Source organism: Lycorma delicatula, chromosome 5, assembly GCF_047948215.1.
Source record: "Lycorma delicatula isolate Av1 chromosome 5, ASM4794821v1, whole genome shotgun sequence".
Taxonomy (NCBI): Eukaryota; Metazoa; Arthropoda; class Insecta; order Hemiptera; family Fulgoridae; genus Lycorma; species Lycorma delicatula.
Genome location: NC_134459.1, coordinates 180,046,851 through 180,063,934, shown reverse-complemented (window position 1 = coordinate 180,063,934; position 17,084 = coordinate 180,046,851). Strand labels below are relative to the sequence as shown.

General features: G+C 29.0%; 1 protein-coding gene across 1 annotated transcript in view; it reads left to right on the top strand.

The window, feature by feature from the left end:
• Nucleotides 1-17,084, top strand: part of Naglu (N-acetyl-alpha-glucosaminidase) — a 104,594-nt gene that overhangs the window by 52,930 nt on the left and 34,580 nt on the right. Inside the window, exons 7-10 of the mRNA XM_075367675.1 lie at nt 3,361-3,424; nt 6,382-6,527; nt 8,960-9,044; nt 11,658-11,807. Of these exons, the coding sequence (XP_075223790.1) occupies nt 3,361-3,424; nt 6,382-6,527; nt 8,960-9,044; nt 11,658-11,807 (445 nt within the window). The remainder of the gene's footprint in view (nt 1-3,360; nt 3,425-6,381; nt 6,528-8,959; nt 9,045-11,657; nt 11,808-17,084) is intronic.

Genomic DNA, 17,084 nt, shown 5'->3' with positions numbered 1-17,084 from the left:
ATGTGTTAACTGTGGTGGAACACATTCAGCTCGATCTCGAGATTGCCCAACTTTTAAAGAAGAGAAGGCAGTCCTAAAAATCTGTACCGAGCAAAAGATTTCTTTCCCAGCTGCCCAAAGAGAATATAAAAAGATATGCAGCTCTCAGAACCTCGTTAAAACAAATGTCTCTTTCGCCGCTATGACATCAAATAAAGCTCCTGTAAATGCAGGCAACCAACAGTGCAGATTCTGCAATGAGCTGAAAAAGCTTGTTCAGGTGTTACCTGACCAGGGTGTTTCACTTCCTGCAACTATTTCTGTCAGTAGTTACAGCTAGTGAAACTAACATTAGTGGGACCCTCCGAAAGTTCCTGTCCCTAAAGTTTTACCCTTGCAAAGAGGAGTAAATACAGCTGGTGGTAAGCCAGAAAATAAGCTCCCTGTTAAGGGAGCCCACACAACCACCTCCTCTGGGATGTCTGCAACTTCCCATTTTTCTAATTCTCCTCCTCCATCACTGTGTCTACTGGATGGTATGGTAGAGGAACCGTCTGACCACAGAGCAAGGAGGTTTTTAAAACAAAAAATTTGAAAAATTGAATTGCCTACAACTAATTTTTTCACATATATTTATCTGTATTTCTGTATCTAACTACCTTTATGAACATTAGAGGTTGATGCGTGCACATTAACCATTAATAATATGCTTACAAGAAACGCGTCCATTACAACAAGATGCGGTAACACTCAGAGGCTATACCTGTGAGAGATATGACTATCTTGTCGATAGTAGGGAAAGTGGTGGTGTTGGTATTTTCATGCAGATTGAGGTGTCGGCTACAAGACTACAACAATGAGATGATGTGAGTTCTGGGCCTCGCACAGAGGCTCAGAACTCGCATCGAATGGCATCGCATGATTCCATTCTTCATTAGTTAACTATAAGATTTTCATTGCATCAGTTAGTATAGCATTTACAGTCTATAAAAGTGAAGAATTAGGATGTTTTTTTTTTTTTTGAAAATGGAAAATCTAGAAATTTATGCAATAATTAAATACTGTTTTCTGAATAGCTCAAGTGCAAAGGAAACTAAAGAAGATACGACATTGCAAGACTCTTCTCCATCAAATACAACAGTTAAACACTGGGTCACAGAGTTAAAAATGGGTCGAACATGCACTAGCAATAACCATGCAATTGATGCCCTTCTGAAGTGACTACATCAGAATGATAGAAAACATGATATGTTTTGGCAGATCGACGACTGACAGTTGACGAGTTAGGAGAATCTTTTTTTTCTGTTTAGGCTCCAGAGCTACCATAAGGTATTACATCAGAGGATGATTTGTATCAATGTAAATGAAGTATAGTTTTGTACAGTCTCAAATCGACCATTCCTGAGATGTGTGGTTAATTGAAACCAAACCACATCAGTATCAGCAATCTGGTATTCAAATCCGTATAAAAGTAACTGCCTTTACTAGGATTTGAAACTTAGAACTCTTGACTTTGAATAGCTGATTTGCAATGACAAATTCACCATAACATCAACCAGGTGGGCTGTTAGAAGAGTGTCGGCATATCAAGTGCAAAAATTTAGCATGAACATTTGGGCCTGAACAAGCACAATGCCAAAAAAACATTTCAAGCACTTGTCTCTTTTGGCACAATTTAGGAGAATGAGGTGATGCGACTTAGGTTCATCACTACACTCCCAAGACAAAACAATGGGTTGAAAAAGGTCAATCTGCTCCAAAGAAAGCAAAAATGATTTTTCAGTAAAAAGAGTAAATGGCGAATATTATGTGACCCTATTGCAGAATCTTGGCAGTGAAATTAAGTAAAAACAACTGCATTGGCAAAAAAATGCTTTTCCATAAAGATAATGGTCCACCTCACACTTGTCATTTCAGTGGCGAAAATTAATGAATTAAGGTAAAAATTGCTCCAACACCCTACATATTCATCTTAACCGGCTCCCAATCACTATCACTTGTTTCCTAACCTAAAAAAATGGCTTGAAGAGAATATATTTTCTACGAACATTGAAGTTTTTTCCACTATAAATGGTTATTTTAAGGAGTTGGATAAATTGATGTACCAAACTGAAGTGTTCTTATGGAGGAATGCTGAGCTCAGTGTACAGATCTTAATGGTGACTGTGTTGAAAAATAAATCAAAATTTACCGAGAAAAATGTTGTTTTCTTATCCAGGCCTGGAATTTTTCACCCTACCCTTGCATCTAGACTATTCAAAATTTCTTTACTTTTATGTGTGGAACCTATTATTTCAGTATTGTTAGCAATGGTATAATTGCATGGCCATCTGCTAATAAAAGTCAGATGAAACAATTAAAATGTATACATAACAAAATAGTAAAAATTCCAAAAAATCAAATAAAAATATTAAATAACCGCTTAATTTATTTTAAAAATATAAATTAGAATCTTTGTGTCATCATTACAATGAAATAGCCCTAAACCATATAAGTACTTGTAATTTATCTAATATAAAATGTAAATCTATTCAATTATTGAGATTGTATAAAAAATTTTGTAGAAGAAATCATAAATATATCGTTTGTGTTAATAAACTGCCTCTTGAAACTAAAAGTCTAGCATCAAGAAATTAAAAAAAAAAATTAGAAAAGATTATAAAATGAATGAACTTGAATTAAGGATATTTCACAATGATGAATACATAGGAGACTATTATCGATGATATTTTTTTTAAAGTTTTTTATTTCATTGAATATTTTTCTTGTATTATTTTTGTTTGTACACATGACTACCTACAGATGCCTTGGCATCTCTGCAGAGACTGTTGACACAGTGTCAGTGGTGCTACTGTACTGTGTAACTATGTAACACCGGGTATTAAAATAATAAATAAAAATAAATGTACTTTTTATTGAATTCATCAAAATTTTATTTTGATCACATCAAATCATTCATTAAAGCGCTTTCATTAGACCTGTATATTACATACTTAAAATTAAGTCATTTGAAAATATTTACAAGATGTGCAGCATGTAAATAATATGTGATACAAAGATTTGTTTCTATATTTTGTTTAAGCTGCTTCAGCCAAAAAAATTAACTTTTTTTTATGAATCTTTGTGCATGCTATTACTTCCCTTTTGTGTAGCCGCTAAAATAATAAATAATATGTAGTGTATTTAAATATATTACAGAAATATTTTATTTAATGTTTGTAGTTTAAGCTGCATTTGTCTTTACATGTCAGATATTCTCCATGAACTCTACCCGTACCATAAGCCCAAATAAAAGGAATTAATTTGTAAAATTGCATTATGCAGTATATACATGTTTATCTCATTATGTGTGCAATTGTGCTTATTGTTTGTTGCTTTTAGCCCATATTTTTTATCTCCTGAGGACCCGTTGTTCAAAACCATTGGAAAACTGTTCTTAAATGAAGTAAGTGATATCATTATTACTAGATTATTTTTCTTTTATAAAACACTAGGTGATGTTCTACTATATATATATATATATATATATTAGAAAATATTATAGAAAAAAAAAATATATATATATATATATATGTTTTTTTTAAAGACAATATAAAATTTTCCACTAAACTGTGATATTAGGTTTTGCATGTTAATTAATTCCACTAAAGATTTTGTGCTCCTAGGAGTAAATGATAAAAGACTGATTCTGTTACAGTTTATATCCACCATTATTGTAAAAAGTATACCTTCTTTATGTTTTGGAGCGTATTTGAGAATGTTAATTTGTTTAAAACAATGACACTTTCAAAGTTTCATGTTACAGTTTGTCCCACAAAAGAAGTTTACATCTTTGATTAGCTGTAAGATTTTACTTACTAACTTTGCAGCTGAAATTTTTTCATATGTACCAAACCAATTTATAAAAAATATATTTATATAAATATATACCATAGCCATTTTTTGATACTGAAAAAAATATTTCCTTTCAAAAATTAAACTAGTTTTCAGTAATTTATTTTCCAGTGGAAAAATTACAATTACAGGCAGATTATAAGTGCACCAGTAATATTAATCGTGTGCAGAAATTTTCCTATAATTGTAAAAACAAAACGGAATAAGAAAACTATTTTAATTAAAGATACTCGCTGTATCTCATCGGTAACAATGCTTTACCGATGTACAAACATTTAGAACTATTCAAATTCTAAGGAATCTTTTATTTTTCTTGGCGTAAAATTACTTAATGACTGAAAACTGGAGTTACATTTAAAATTACAGTTTTGGTTTATATTATATAACTTTTTTCTTTTTTTTTTTAAATCAATTCTTTTAAGAATCATACTCCTTTGTACTATATACAAATATATTTATTTATTTTATTAGATCAACAAAAGTACAGAATAAATTAAGTAGGATGACTTACATTCCACTATATATGCAGGTGCACTTTTGCGATTTACTTGCATCATCAGCTGCATAACATATTTATATATTCATTTCAAATTACATTCCAAACTTCATAAAATATAATAACTTATCATGCATTTATTTATTTTATTTAAAATTTTAAATCTTTTAATCTTTTTCTTTTAAAAATTTAAACTTTTATTCAGTTAAATTAAAAAAAAAAAATGTTATATATGAAAACTTAATTAAAATTAACATTAAAAATTAAATTGTAAAAATTTTTACATTGCAAAAATATGACATCAAGGCATAAAATCAAATAAAAATAATTTTAATTAAAACAATTATGCATGTTGTCCATTTAACTGAATTTACTTTACTATACTGATTGAAATATATTAAATTATATTTCATTATCAAAGTAGGTGGTGGTGACATCTACTGAAGCTTTCAAAATACTGTCATCCCCATATTTTGTCAGAAAGTTGATCATATTTAAATTATTTTCATATTTATGTATATGTAGTATCTTTCTAAAATATCGAATCCCTTATTATTTATATTCATATTATATTTTTTTTAATTTCCAGTATATTTAAATTTGTCCTAATATCAGATATTGTATGTTTGGTCTTAATCAGATGATCAGATATATTAGAAAAACCTAGTTTACTTTTTTTATAGTTTTTAAAATGTTCCAAGAATCTAGCCTTAAAGGATCTAGTAGTGAGACCTTTCCTATATAAATATGGGCGCAATCATTACATTCAGTTTTATAAATACCACTCAAATTAATATAAGATGAATCATTATGTTTTACTTATTAGGTGTTTTATTATGTGGTTGTTTGTCTGGGATGCAGGTTTAAATTTATTATTATCATAAACTTTTGCAATATGTTCAACTATTTTATCAGTACCTACTTATTTTAGATATACATTGTTAACTTTCTGGGTGCTGTTTAATGGTATTAAATGAGTATTTTTAACATTTGTTTATTATATATATTAACTACTAAAGAGTTATCATAACCATTATATATGGCAATTTGTTTTATTACCTATTTCTTTGTTTAATTTATTTTTATTTTCATTATACTTTGTATAATTAATTACTCTATTTACCTTGTTTGTGTAAGTACTTATTTTGTGTGACAACGGCTGATTTGAAGATCTATGTATAGAGTAGTTTTGTTAGATGTGGGTTCCTTTATACTGCATATCATATTATTTCCTATATGTATTATATTCCCTATATATTACTTCTTATAATTACTATTATAGTGGATTAAAATTTACCTTTTAAATTGATAATAATAGAAAAATATTTAATATTAATTTTGAAATTAATATTGAAAATTCTTAGAATATCAGAATGATTTCAGGATTTGTATCATTACGGTGTAAAAATGCAATACTAACCAATAATGATAACAAAATTTTAAAGTATCTTTAAATTGTTTATATAGATAATGACATTTTCATTTAAAAAAAAAAAAATCTTGTACTAAAACCAGTCAACTTGTAATAGGACCGTTAGAAAATGAGAGGAAACTTCCTGTACGCAAAAAAGAATCCTCAAAAATCAGTCTTATTTGCCAAATAGGGTTAACTAGTTTCACATATTTGCTAAAAAAAAGACATTCATAATGAGTCGGTAACCTTTTTTTTAATTCAATTTTAATTTAGAATAAAAGGTTAAATAAAGTATTTTTAAGACAAATTGGAAAAAGAAAAAAGAAGATTGTTACAGATTAAAAAACTAGGCCGCGTACAACTATTAAACGCTCATGGTTGTACAAGGAAATGAAAATGTTGGTTGTTAAATTAGGAAATTGAGAATCAGGATTTTTTTGTAATAAAGAGATTAGTCTCTTTAAGTAATTATTAAGTCTAAATGCGTAATACAAAATGCCTATCATAGAATTAATTTGATTTGAATATCACTTTTACAATTTTCACTTTAGCGCCTATGAGTGAAATTGTGTACTCATGACGTATTTATTTCTTTCAGTATATATCACAGTTTGGCACAGATCATATTTATAACTGTGACTCATTTAATGAAATGACACCATCTTCTGGTGATTTAAAGTATCTCCGTTCTGTGGGACAGAGTATTTATAAAGCCATGTCATCTGCTGATGAAAATGCAGTGTGGTAAGAAACCTCTTTTCAAGTTAAATTTTCCTTTATTCCAGTCGATGATTAAAATAGAATATGCATTGTGATGATACTATCAATGTCTGTATACTTTAACTTCATTAATGTGTTTGCTATTACGCTCGCATATAGGGCGGGAACAAGAGCACATTGTCATCTCGCTGGTGTGAGCTAAGATATTTCTGTTTCTATTGTAGGAAACAGATTGCCCGTATGGGTAACCAAAAGATTAAAAAATAAATAAACTACTGTCAAAAAAAAAAACTATTATAAAAAGATTAATATAAGTAAAAAGAATAAGAATAAAGAAATAATAAATTAAACAAAAAATTAAACCGATGCAAAAAAATTAAAATCATCCGATTAGGAATGATTTATATTTTTAGTAGGAAGATTTTCTATTATTTGGTATTGGTGGGTTCCAAGGGTCAGCTTATTTCTTTTTTTGTTAATAACTTGTATTTTTTTTTTAAGCAAGGCATCTTACTTCAATTTTTTTTTATTCTCTTTGATCCATTTTTGTTTTTTAAATAATCAGTTTATTAATTTTTTTTTTTTTTAACTTATATAAACTTGCAGTTATAAATCAAGTCCAAGCTAATTTTTTTTAGAGTCAGTTATTGTTTTTTTGTTTAAATTATTTCCTATTTGAATGGCATTAGTGAAAATTCACTTGTTTCACTACATCAGAGTAATCCTTTTATTAAGCATCTTGCTTAAGATGTGAATTGGTTTTTTTATGTTATTCTTTTTGCTGTAGAAGCTACAAGTTCAGATTGCCTTTTGCTACAATGCAGCACTCAGAAAAACATGATTTTATTTGTTTATACATTAAATATAACCATAGTATACTAAATTTATATGATACAGTAAATTTTAACTGAAAATTTAGTTAATAGTTACTGTTTTAATTCTTTGTATACATGTAATTTTTTTATAACATTAAGAAATGGTAGGTGTGCTATACTGTGAAGAGGTACTAGTCCAGAATTAACTTAAAAGAAGAGAAGTGGTTATACAACTTTATAAAGATGATAAATAAAATGGAATCTATACAAAATAAAAATAATAATTTTGAAGATATTAGTCAAGTTATGCATTAAAAGATTACCCTTCATTTAAGTAATATTAAGAAAATTTAAATTTATATCTAACTAACAGACCCGGCAATGCTTCGCTATTGCTATATATATATATATATATATATATATATATATATAGAGAGAGAGAGAGAGAGAGAGAGTGAGAGAGAGAGAGAGTTTAAATGAACACAATTGAAAATTTGATAAAAAAATTAAAAAACTGAATTTCACAAATTTTACCTTTCACTTATTCTCCTTCCCCTTTTCCAACTTCTCCCTTTCAACCTTCTCCCTCTCCCCTCTCCCAGTTTCCTTTTTACCCTTTCCCATTTTCCTCTTTTCTCTTTCCACCTTTTTCCCTTTTGCCCGTGCATAAATTGGTCCATTAGTTTTTTGGTCTTTAGCGGACACACATACGAACATGCCTTTTATATATATATATAGAATAAAAAAGTCTGTTTGTATATTTGTTTGTTTGTCTCATAAGTATCTCGACACCGGCCCCACCTAGCGGTATAGTTTTTGCAAAAATATTTATTTTCACGTAACTAATATTCATATTCTGAATATGAACCAAATCGGTCCATAAATATAATTTTTCTAAATATCTCAACCCCAGCGCCATCTAGCGGGTTCATTTTTTGCAGAGATAATTTTTTCCATGTAAATAACATGTATTCTGAATATGAGCCAAATCGGACCATAAATACAATTTTTCAAAATATCTCGACGCCAGCGCCAAACTAGCGGGTCCAAACTAATTCAGAAACCTTTCCTGGCATGCATCCAACTAGTCCCCAAAGTTTCATCGCTATCGGATGAACGGTTTAGGAAGGTATAAGAGACATACAGACAGACAATCATTCATTCATTTTTATATATATAGATTAGTATTATTAAAAAATTCATTAATAGAGTAATGTTTCAGATAATGAAAAGTTTTTTATCTTAACTTTAAATAAATCTGTTGTGAGAAAGATCTTTCAGATTGTCAGGTAATTTATCCAAAATTAAAACAAGAAAAATAAAGTTTGTAGTTAGATGAAGTACTGACTAAAAAAATATATGACAACCCATTATTTTGTCTGGAAATTTGTTGTAATTTTTTAACTAGCCTGATAACTGTATGTTGTTTTAAGATGATGTATTTTATATTTTCAAAAGTCTTATCTCTGTACTGGCATTCACATGTTTAATTTAAATTTAATAATATAGAAACCTACTTACTTGTCTATTTCTCAGATTCAAAAAGCAGTTGTTATAAATTTTTTAATATTTATGAATTTTATATTTAACTGTCCAAGCTGAATTAACTAAAGATAAAATTTTACATTATATGTTTTTCAGGTTGCTTCAAGGATGGTTATTTCGTCATAATGCTTTATTTTGGACAAAAAAGAGAGCTGAAGCTTTTTTGACTTCTGTTCCTTATGTGAGTTTATTATATGGCACTTTATTGTCTGTTTATTATATTTTGTTTATCTTTTTACATAAATGTTTATATTTTAAATAATATACATTGCATCCACTCTATTTTACTGATTATCTATAATAAATGTATTTCTTAATAGAGTAATGAAACAGAATTCGCCGATAAAGAAATGTCTTTGTCATTACATCGTCGTCATTCTTAAATTTTAGTTATAATGAACAATGATGTAAAAAACGTTATAAAGCAATTAACTGTGATATCATAAAGAAAACAATAACAAAAATTCGATAGTAGTCCATTGAAACAACTCATCATATTTTAATACTTTAGATTCAGTGCTTATTCAAGATGTACTTTAAAGAATATGGCACTAAGATGTGTTAATAAAGCCAGTTACATCTGTCAAGTGCACCACAGTTATATCTGAACTCTTTTTAACACAGAATTAATTGATGCCACATTTTATGGCTAAATTGAATCATACTTTCCTATTCCTATTCCTATTCTTTTTATATAAAAAACTTTCTAATCTTATCTCATAATAAATTCCTATTTGTACGTAATTACAATAATTTCTATTTCTAACTTAATCTCCACAGAAAGTCTTTGAATTCTATTAATTTCAACAGTAGGTAAATGAGTTGATACTGAAGCAGTATCATCTGCATAAAGCAAAGATTTTGGGAAAAAATTCAATGTCGTCATACATTTTAGAAAGAAAAAACAGACCAGGTATTTTTGGCGCATCATAAGCACCTCCATTACTGCAGAAAATTCACAACCAGTACTGCTACATGTTCACTATTAAATAAGTTATGTGAGGCTACATCAGTCACCAAGTACTAATGACAAAGGAGATTTATCTTCAAAGATTCAGTAATTAATTTAAAAAGATATTCTAATAACTTTATAATAGAAGATGCGCATAGAAACAGAAATGGGTGCGTACAAAAGGTTTGTAAGTCTATTTCTTATAGTAGTTGATCAAGTGTTTTTACATGAAGCATTCAATAATCTTTGATGAAATTCATATAAAATTAATGGGCTTCCTTTTCATACCTGTAATTAAATGTTGGTATAACTTTTCCCATAACGGTAATGCAGAGAAATTTAAGACTATTTAGCTTTAATAAGTTTAAAAAAGATTTCATGTTTTTAGACACACAGTATATTTTATCTGTTTCTTTACATAATTATCTACATATAAGTATATATCATATCTATTTATCAGGTTCAAGGTCCTCTTGTTGTCCACCACCAGTTTCCATTTAATTGATTGTTGATGGCAAGTTGCAATCCAACATCATCATTGATAAATTATTTTCCACCTAGTAAAATGGTGATAATCACTCAACGTAAGATCCACACTATATAAGGTGGATGATCAAAAACCTCTCACAGAAAATCACTTGACAGCTTGGGTTGAATGAAATTTCAGCATGAAGACAGGCATTGTTATAAAGAATAATGCTGCAAGAAACTTTCCATATTCGGATGGTTTGCCTTATCTTTCAAGCGTCTCACAATGCTGGCCAGCATTTATTTTGGTGCCTTTTGGTATTACCTTAGTCACAAAATATCATCATGTATTTTCAACTAAGAAGATCCTATATTTTTTATTTCATCTTAGCAATTACTGGTCCAGTTGTAGCTACTGATGAGAGATGAATTTATATAGCACGTAAAAGTTGCCAAAACTGATACATGTTTGGACCCGGTCAGACTTGGCTGACTGGACTCAAATACCCCTAACCAGGGGATTTTTGAGCCCCCTCAAATCCTCAAATACCACTTGGATGAAAGGCAGAAATGGTACTACTCCACCACACAGAGTCCATTCAAACAACTGATGCTTGCTCTTTGAGGAAATGAGATATCCAGTCTTATCATGTGTTACTGTCTGATTTGAGAAAATCATCTTTATCTGCATGATATCACTGCAAAAACAGCAGCACTGACCCCATTCTTCTGATATCTTGTAACCCACACATTAACATAAATTTCACCAAGAATAGATCGATAAAAATTTGGGGGAAAAGTATAGAGTACATCAGGAGTTACGCATCTGCCTTCCAAGCATTTAACAATGAATAAACAAAACTTTTCAGACTACTTTTTTCACATTAAATTCATATTGTATTAGCAATCTTGTTATTTTGCTGATGGTCAATATTGGTAAGTCTCGCTTATGAGCTTTAAAGAATCAAATAACACTTCATACTTCACAATCAGCAGGATTTTGTGCAGTAGGATTCATTTTATCTATGTATTATTCATAAAGAAATATATCAAGACACATGACTCTCAGAGTAGTAAGAACACCAACTATAAACTGGGTAAGAGATCTCCATAGCAATTATGTGCAAATTGTGTTTTCTTACTGGATCACCTTCATATTTTAAAAACTAGCATTCATGAATTTAGTTATATGATTACATATATGAATCATCCCCAAAGAAATAAAACATTGCTCAGGAACCACTCCTATTATTTGTTTCTTAACCGATCATCGTAGTGTGTTAAATTAATCTTGCAAGTAAGGCCTAGTGAGTGAACTTGATTAATGGAGTTGTACTGTAGCAATTGCATTATTTTCTTATTGCACTTTTTTAGGGTAAGATGGTTGTGCTGGATCTACAGGGAGAATTGAATCCACAGTACAGCAGATTAGATTCATATTTTGGTCAGCCTTTTATCTGGTGTATGTTACACAATTTTGGTGGCACACTTGGTATGCATGGAACTGTTACGCAAGTTAATGAGGTAAAATCCATTCAGATCATTAATACAAGCTTTTTCTTTTCTTATTTATGTGGTATCACCATACCACTTACAGACATATAATGAATTTATTTGTAATGGGAATTAAACAAACTATTTTTGAACAGTTATTTCATCTTAAACGTAATATTCGTATTTATAAATCAAGAAAATCTGACAAACTAAGATTAAGTTTAGTTCTAAAAATTCATCTTAATCACTTTAGACTGAAAATTAAATGGGTTTCTTCAGTACTAAGAATCTTTAATAATTTAGCAGATGGCTTTGTCATGTTAGTGTGTTATCAAAAAAAATTGTAGATAAAAATTAATTACTCCTTAAAATGCGTCAATCTTTTCTGTGTAAAATATATAAAACAATACTTACATGTCATTTTCTGTTTTATTTTTGTTGATGTGAAAATAGAAAAAAAGCATAGTTTTTGATATCTAACTTGTTCGTGTAAAATATTTATCACTGCCAAATATCAGTTCAATTAAACAGTTTTTAAAATGCCCATGATAATATTTTGTAGAAAAAAGAAGCACATTCCAAATTTTATGGCCATTTTGCAATGAAATTGGTATCACTGGAATCATCATTGCAACACAAATTTGTCTATAAAAATTTGGAATCAAAATAAAATGGGAGTTGTATGATGGACGTAGATATGAAACCACTTTATGAATTAAATGACGCACTTGGAATGGCAGTTCTTTTATTCTGGTACACCACAGTTTCAGTTAACAAATTTGCAAACAAATTAATTGCAGCTATGTAATGAATTGCAACCAGACTATTTGAATGAGAGAACTGCCATTTCACATACACATTTTTAATTCATAAAATACTTTCAAATCTATTATACTTCATCATTTTATTTCAGTTTCAGACTGTTGTAGTCAAAGTTGTTTTACATTGATAATTTAAATGGTAGACCAAATTTATTACAAAATGCCCATCAGATCCTGGAATGTGCTTCTTTTGTATAAGCATTATTGATGCTTTAAAAACTATTTAATCTAGCTGATACTTTGCAGAAAAGTGAGTAAAGAGTAAGATGACCAACATTTTAGAATAATTTCAATTCAATCAATTTTTTTATCACCATCAGCTATTTTTTTATAGTTGTTTAAATTTTACTTTTCCAAAATCTTTTAAAAAGGATGTATTTTATACTTCACACTGTGAAAATAAAATGCAAAATTACACTTATGTGTTTTTTATTTTATATATGTTATTGATAAATCTAATAGTGTAATTAAAATTTTTGTACAATTTATTTTGATAACAAAAACATGGCAAAGTCATCCACTAATTTACATGGCACTTAATATATTAGTTAGGGGTATCCAAAAATAACCAGAATTACATTGCACTGGGCGGAGTTTCTGTGGTACATAGTTCTCCAGCTAGAGAGTATCAAGCAACAACTTTTTTCGAGTAAATCTGCCAATTTGGAAAGGTTTGTCTGACCTCTATTAATTTTTGTAAAAGCTGTTTCACCTGCTTCTTGTTTTTAAGAATCATGGCAGATTTTAATGAACAGTGTGCATTTGTGGAGTGTTGCTTCGTGCATGGAAAAAATGCCGCAGAAACTATTTTGATGCTGAAAAATTTTGATGTTAAAAAAATACTGTTATGAGAAAAACTCAAGTGTATGAGTGGCTTTCATGTTTAAAAAGTGGTGAAATGTTTTAGAACTGCAACATTATTTCTGCATGGAAAATCATAAAACATGCAAAAACTACATAGAAGAAAAGAGAAGATGATTTTACTAAAATAAGTTATTTTATTTATATATTCTTTTAAATAACTGTAGTACTATACCCAATTATAGTTGAATTTTATAGTATGTGTAAATTGTCAAGTCTGACCTAGATTTGAACTCAAAACCTTTCAAATAAGAGATGCTATCACTCTTCCATAGAGATTAGTGGAGTTGTAATTATTCCAAAATGAGATTATTTTTTTTTTTTGTAAAAAAAACAAATTTTGATAAAACAACATAGTTGTTAGACTGTTGTTTAAGACTGTTTCTGTATTGAAGAAGGAATTTTTCTTCATATGTATATATGGGTATGTAAATTTTAGGAAAGCAGTAGTAGGTATTAAGGTATAATGACAATAGAACTTAGAAAAATTGTTTATATAAAATTTTAAAAAATCCATAAAAATTAATAGTGTAATGAGTAAAGTGACAGTTTCTTGCTTAAAATTATTCTTTGCTACAGTGTAGAAAAATACAAATTTTATGCAATTTATAGTGTACCCAAAGTAACAAAGGACCACAAAATATATAACCTCTACATTAAAATAACAAATCTCTACTTCTGTTTGTCAATAATTTTTATCTTTTATATTACAAGTTTAATGATTATTTTAAATCACATTGATATGATATACATTCTCGGTAAGATTTACCATGTTAAGATTAATTATCTTACCGTAGCAGGTATAAGAAGTTTTTTAATTATGACACTAGTATATGATTTTTTTTAAATTTTAATTTATAATTGTGTGTAATTTATAAAATTTGTCTGCTGAAGATGGAGTAAAGCAATGAAAGCACTATGATAGGTGAATGTTCTTATCTTTTATTTGAACTGTATCTGGTAGATTTAAATATTTGTTTTTAATTTTAAAATAATATATTATTTTACTGGAATTAATCTTTTTAAGATTCATATTATTCTAATCTACTGTTAAATTCTATTAATATAAAGCACCTAGTATAGAATATTGAGATAAGACATATCTTAATTTTGCCGTGGAATTACTTTTGCAGTATCCTGCACTATTTCAATCAGTCATGATTGAAATAATCCAGTTACTGCATAATAAAAATTAAACATAGAAATACTAAAATAATTGAAATTATATATTTTATTACACGAGGTTTACTACCTTGTTGCAGTTTACAAGATTGTCTCCCTCAAACACTGTCTGCTGGTTTATCAAACTGAATTTTTGTTTGAATTTATACGCTTTATATTTATCTAATATATTTAATTTTATGTCATCTTTATTAATTTCTAAATCTGTGTTAATATTAGAAATGGAATGTTTACTGTTTATTAGATGGTCTGTCATACTACATAAACCTAATATATTATTTTTGTAACTTCCATAATGTTCAAGAAACCTAGTTTTAAAAGATCTATTCGTTTTTCTTTATAAATACCATCACAGTCATTACATTTAATTTTATAAATTCAACATATTATTTATTTATTTTTTAAAATATTTTATTATGTAGTTATTAGGTATGTATGCTGGTTTAAATATTTCATTATTGTAAGTTTTAGTAATGTTTTCAGTGATATTATTAGTGAATAATACTTTATATACATGTTTTCACTCTTGTGTCTTATGTATTGGTTATTAGGTAGTTACTACTTTGTTAGTGTGTTTTGATAGTTCTTTTTTATAAATATTATTAATTAAAATAGTATCAGATCCATTTTCAACTGCTATATGTTGAAAATGTTGATGTTTAATTATTTAACTTTCTTTGTTATGTGTGTATTCGATTGCTTTATTAATCTTATTTGTATAAATGATAATTTTATAAGACCAGGGTGGTTTGATTTTTTATGAATTATTATATTATTAGAGTAGGGTTTGTATATACTGATATTTCAAATTGGTTGTCCTTGTTTATTTTTATATTGACTTCTAAGTAATTTAACATTCTGTTATTATTTATTAAAATGTAAATTCTAAATTTTCATTATAAGAATTTAATTTCTTTAATATTATTAGATGTTCATTGTTTATTACCAGGTCATCAACATACTGTTTCATATTAAAACTTTATGTGTATAAGTGATGTCATGCACTAATTTACTCTCCTCAAAATCCTATGATAATCCTCTTGATTGAGGATGCGGTATCCCGCAAAAGTACTTTCTTGGTAAATTTAATTCTGTACTAGGTGGTTTCTTCTTCTTCTTTAGTGGAACTGTCTATTTACAGGTATCAAGAAACAGCATTCTCCACAATGGTCTGTCCTGACCTTTTTCTTTTAAATTATAGTATCCTTGTCTCCTTTTCAAATCATCCAACATTCCTATCCTTCTTCTTCTCACACTGGCAATCTTTTCTTCAATTATTTATTACTTTTTGAATTCAGTCATGTCTTAAGATGTGGCCTATCCAATAAGCTTTTTTTTTTGTAGGTATTAATAGAATTTAATATACTTCTGTCAGAAAAGTACCGACAATTTGTATTTTAAAAGGGCCGCGCTAATGATTTTTTTAAAATCTTTTATTCCGTAAGATGGTAGCATTATACTTAATTACAGTGCCCAAAACAAGTACAATTTGGCTACCAGTTTGTTTACACCAACTGGTCGAATCAGTTCACTTCAGTAGTGCATCACGATTTTTACAATGAAGAAAATTATTGAACAAAGAGCTTGCTTTAAATTTTTTGTTGCAAACAGAATTTTCAGTCGCTAAAAATGTTAGAAAAGGCTTATGGTGAATTAGTTTTATCAAAAACACGTTTTATACAAAACATTCAAGGAAGGCCGAGAGATTGTCGAAGACATGCTTTGTTTTGGATGACCTTTGACCTCTTTAACTGATGAAAACAAAAAATATGAAAGAAATTGTGCTCAATAGTCGTCATTCCAGCTTAAGAGAAATAGCTTGTGACCATAACATCTCTCACAAGTTGTTCATTCAATTTTAGTGGATATTTTGGGCATAAGATGTGTCGTCACATGGCTTGTTCCAAAAGACCTCAATTTTCTTTAAAAACAGTAAGGGAGGATGTTTTACCAAGACCATGGTGTACCCTGAGCCTTTTGGAATTTCTGGATTGTGCTGCTACCTAGCAGGATCTTCAGTAACCCTTACCTTCATTACAATGTATGCAGTTGGCACAGTGTGGAAAACTAGCGTCTGCTGTGTTTTGTGCGTGTAGTAGTAAATAGTTGTTTTTGAGTGTTGAAAGTAAATTTTTAAAGTTGGAATTGTATGAAATTCTCGCCTTAGTTTGCATGCAAGGATTCTTAGTTGCAGAACCTGTACACAGCCTGCTTTTCAATGAGTAAAATAGTTACTTTGTTTTGTTCATTGGTTAAGGAGTTTTATCGAAGCAGCCATATTTGTTAGCAATGGAACCCTCGTGTACCTTGGAGCCATGTACCTTGGGCCGGTGGCTTATGGTACAAGACGTTACAACATAATATTTTATTTTAGGTATTCAGACTGCATTCAAACATGTCGAGAAGCAAAATAGGAATGAAGCAGAAGCCAGTAAATGGAGAA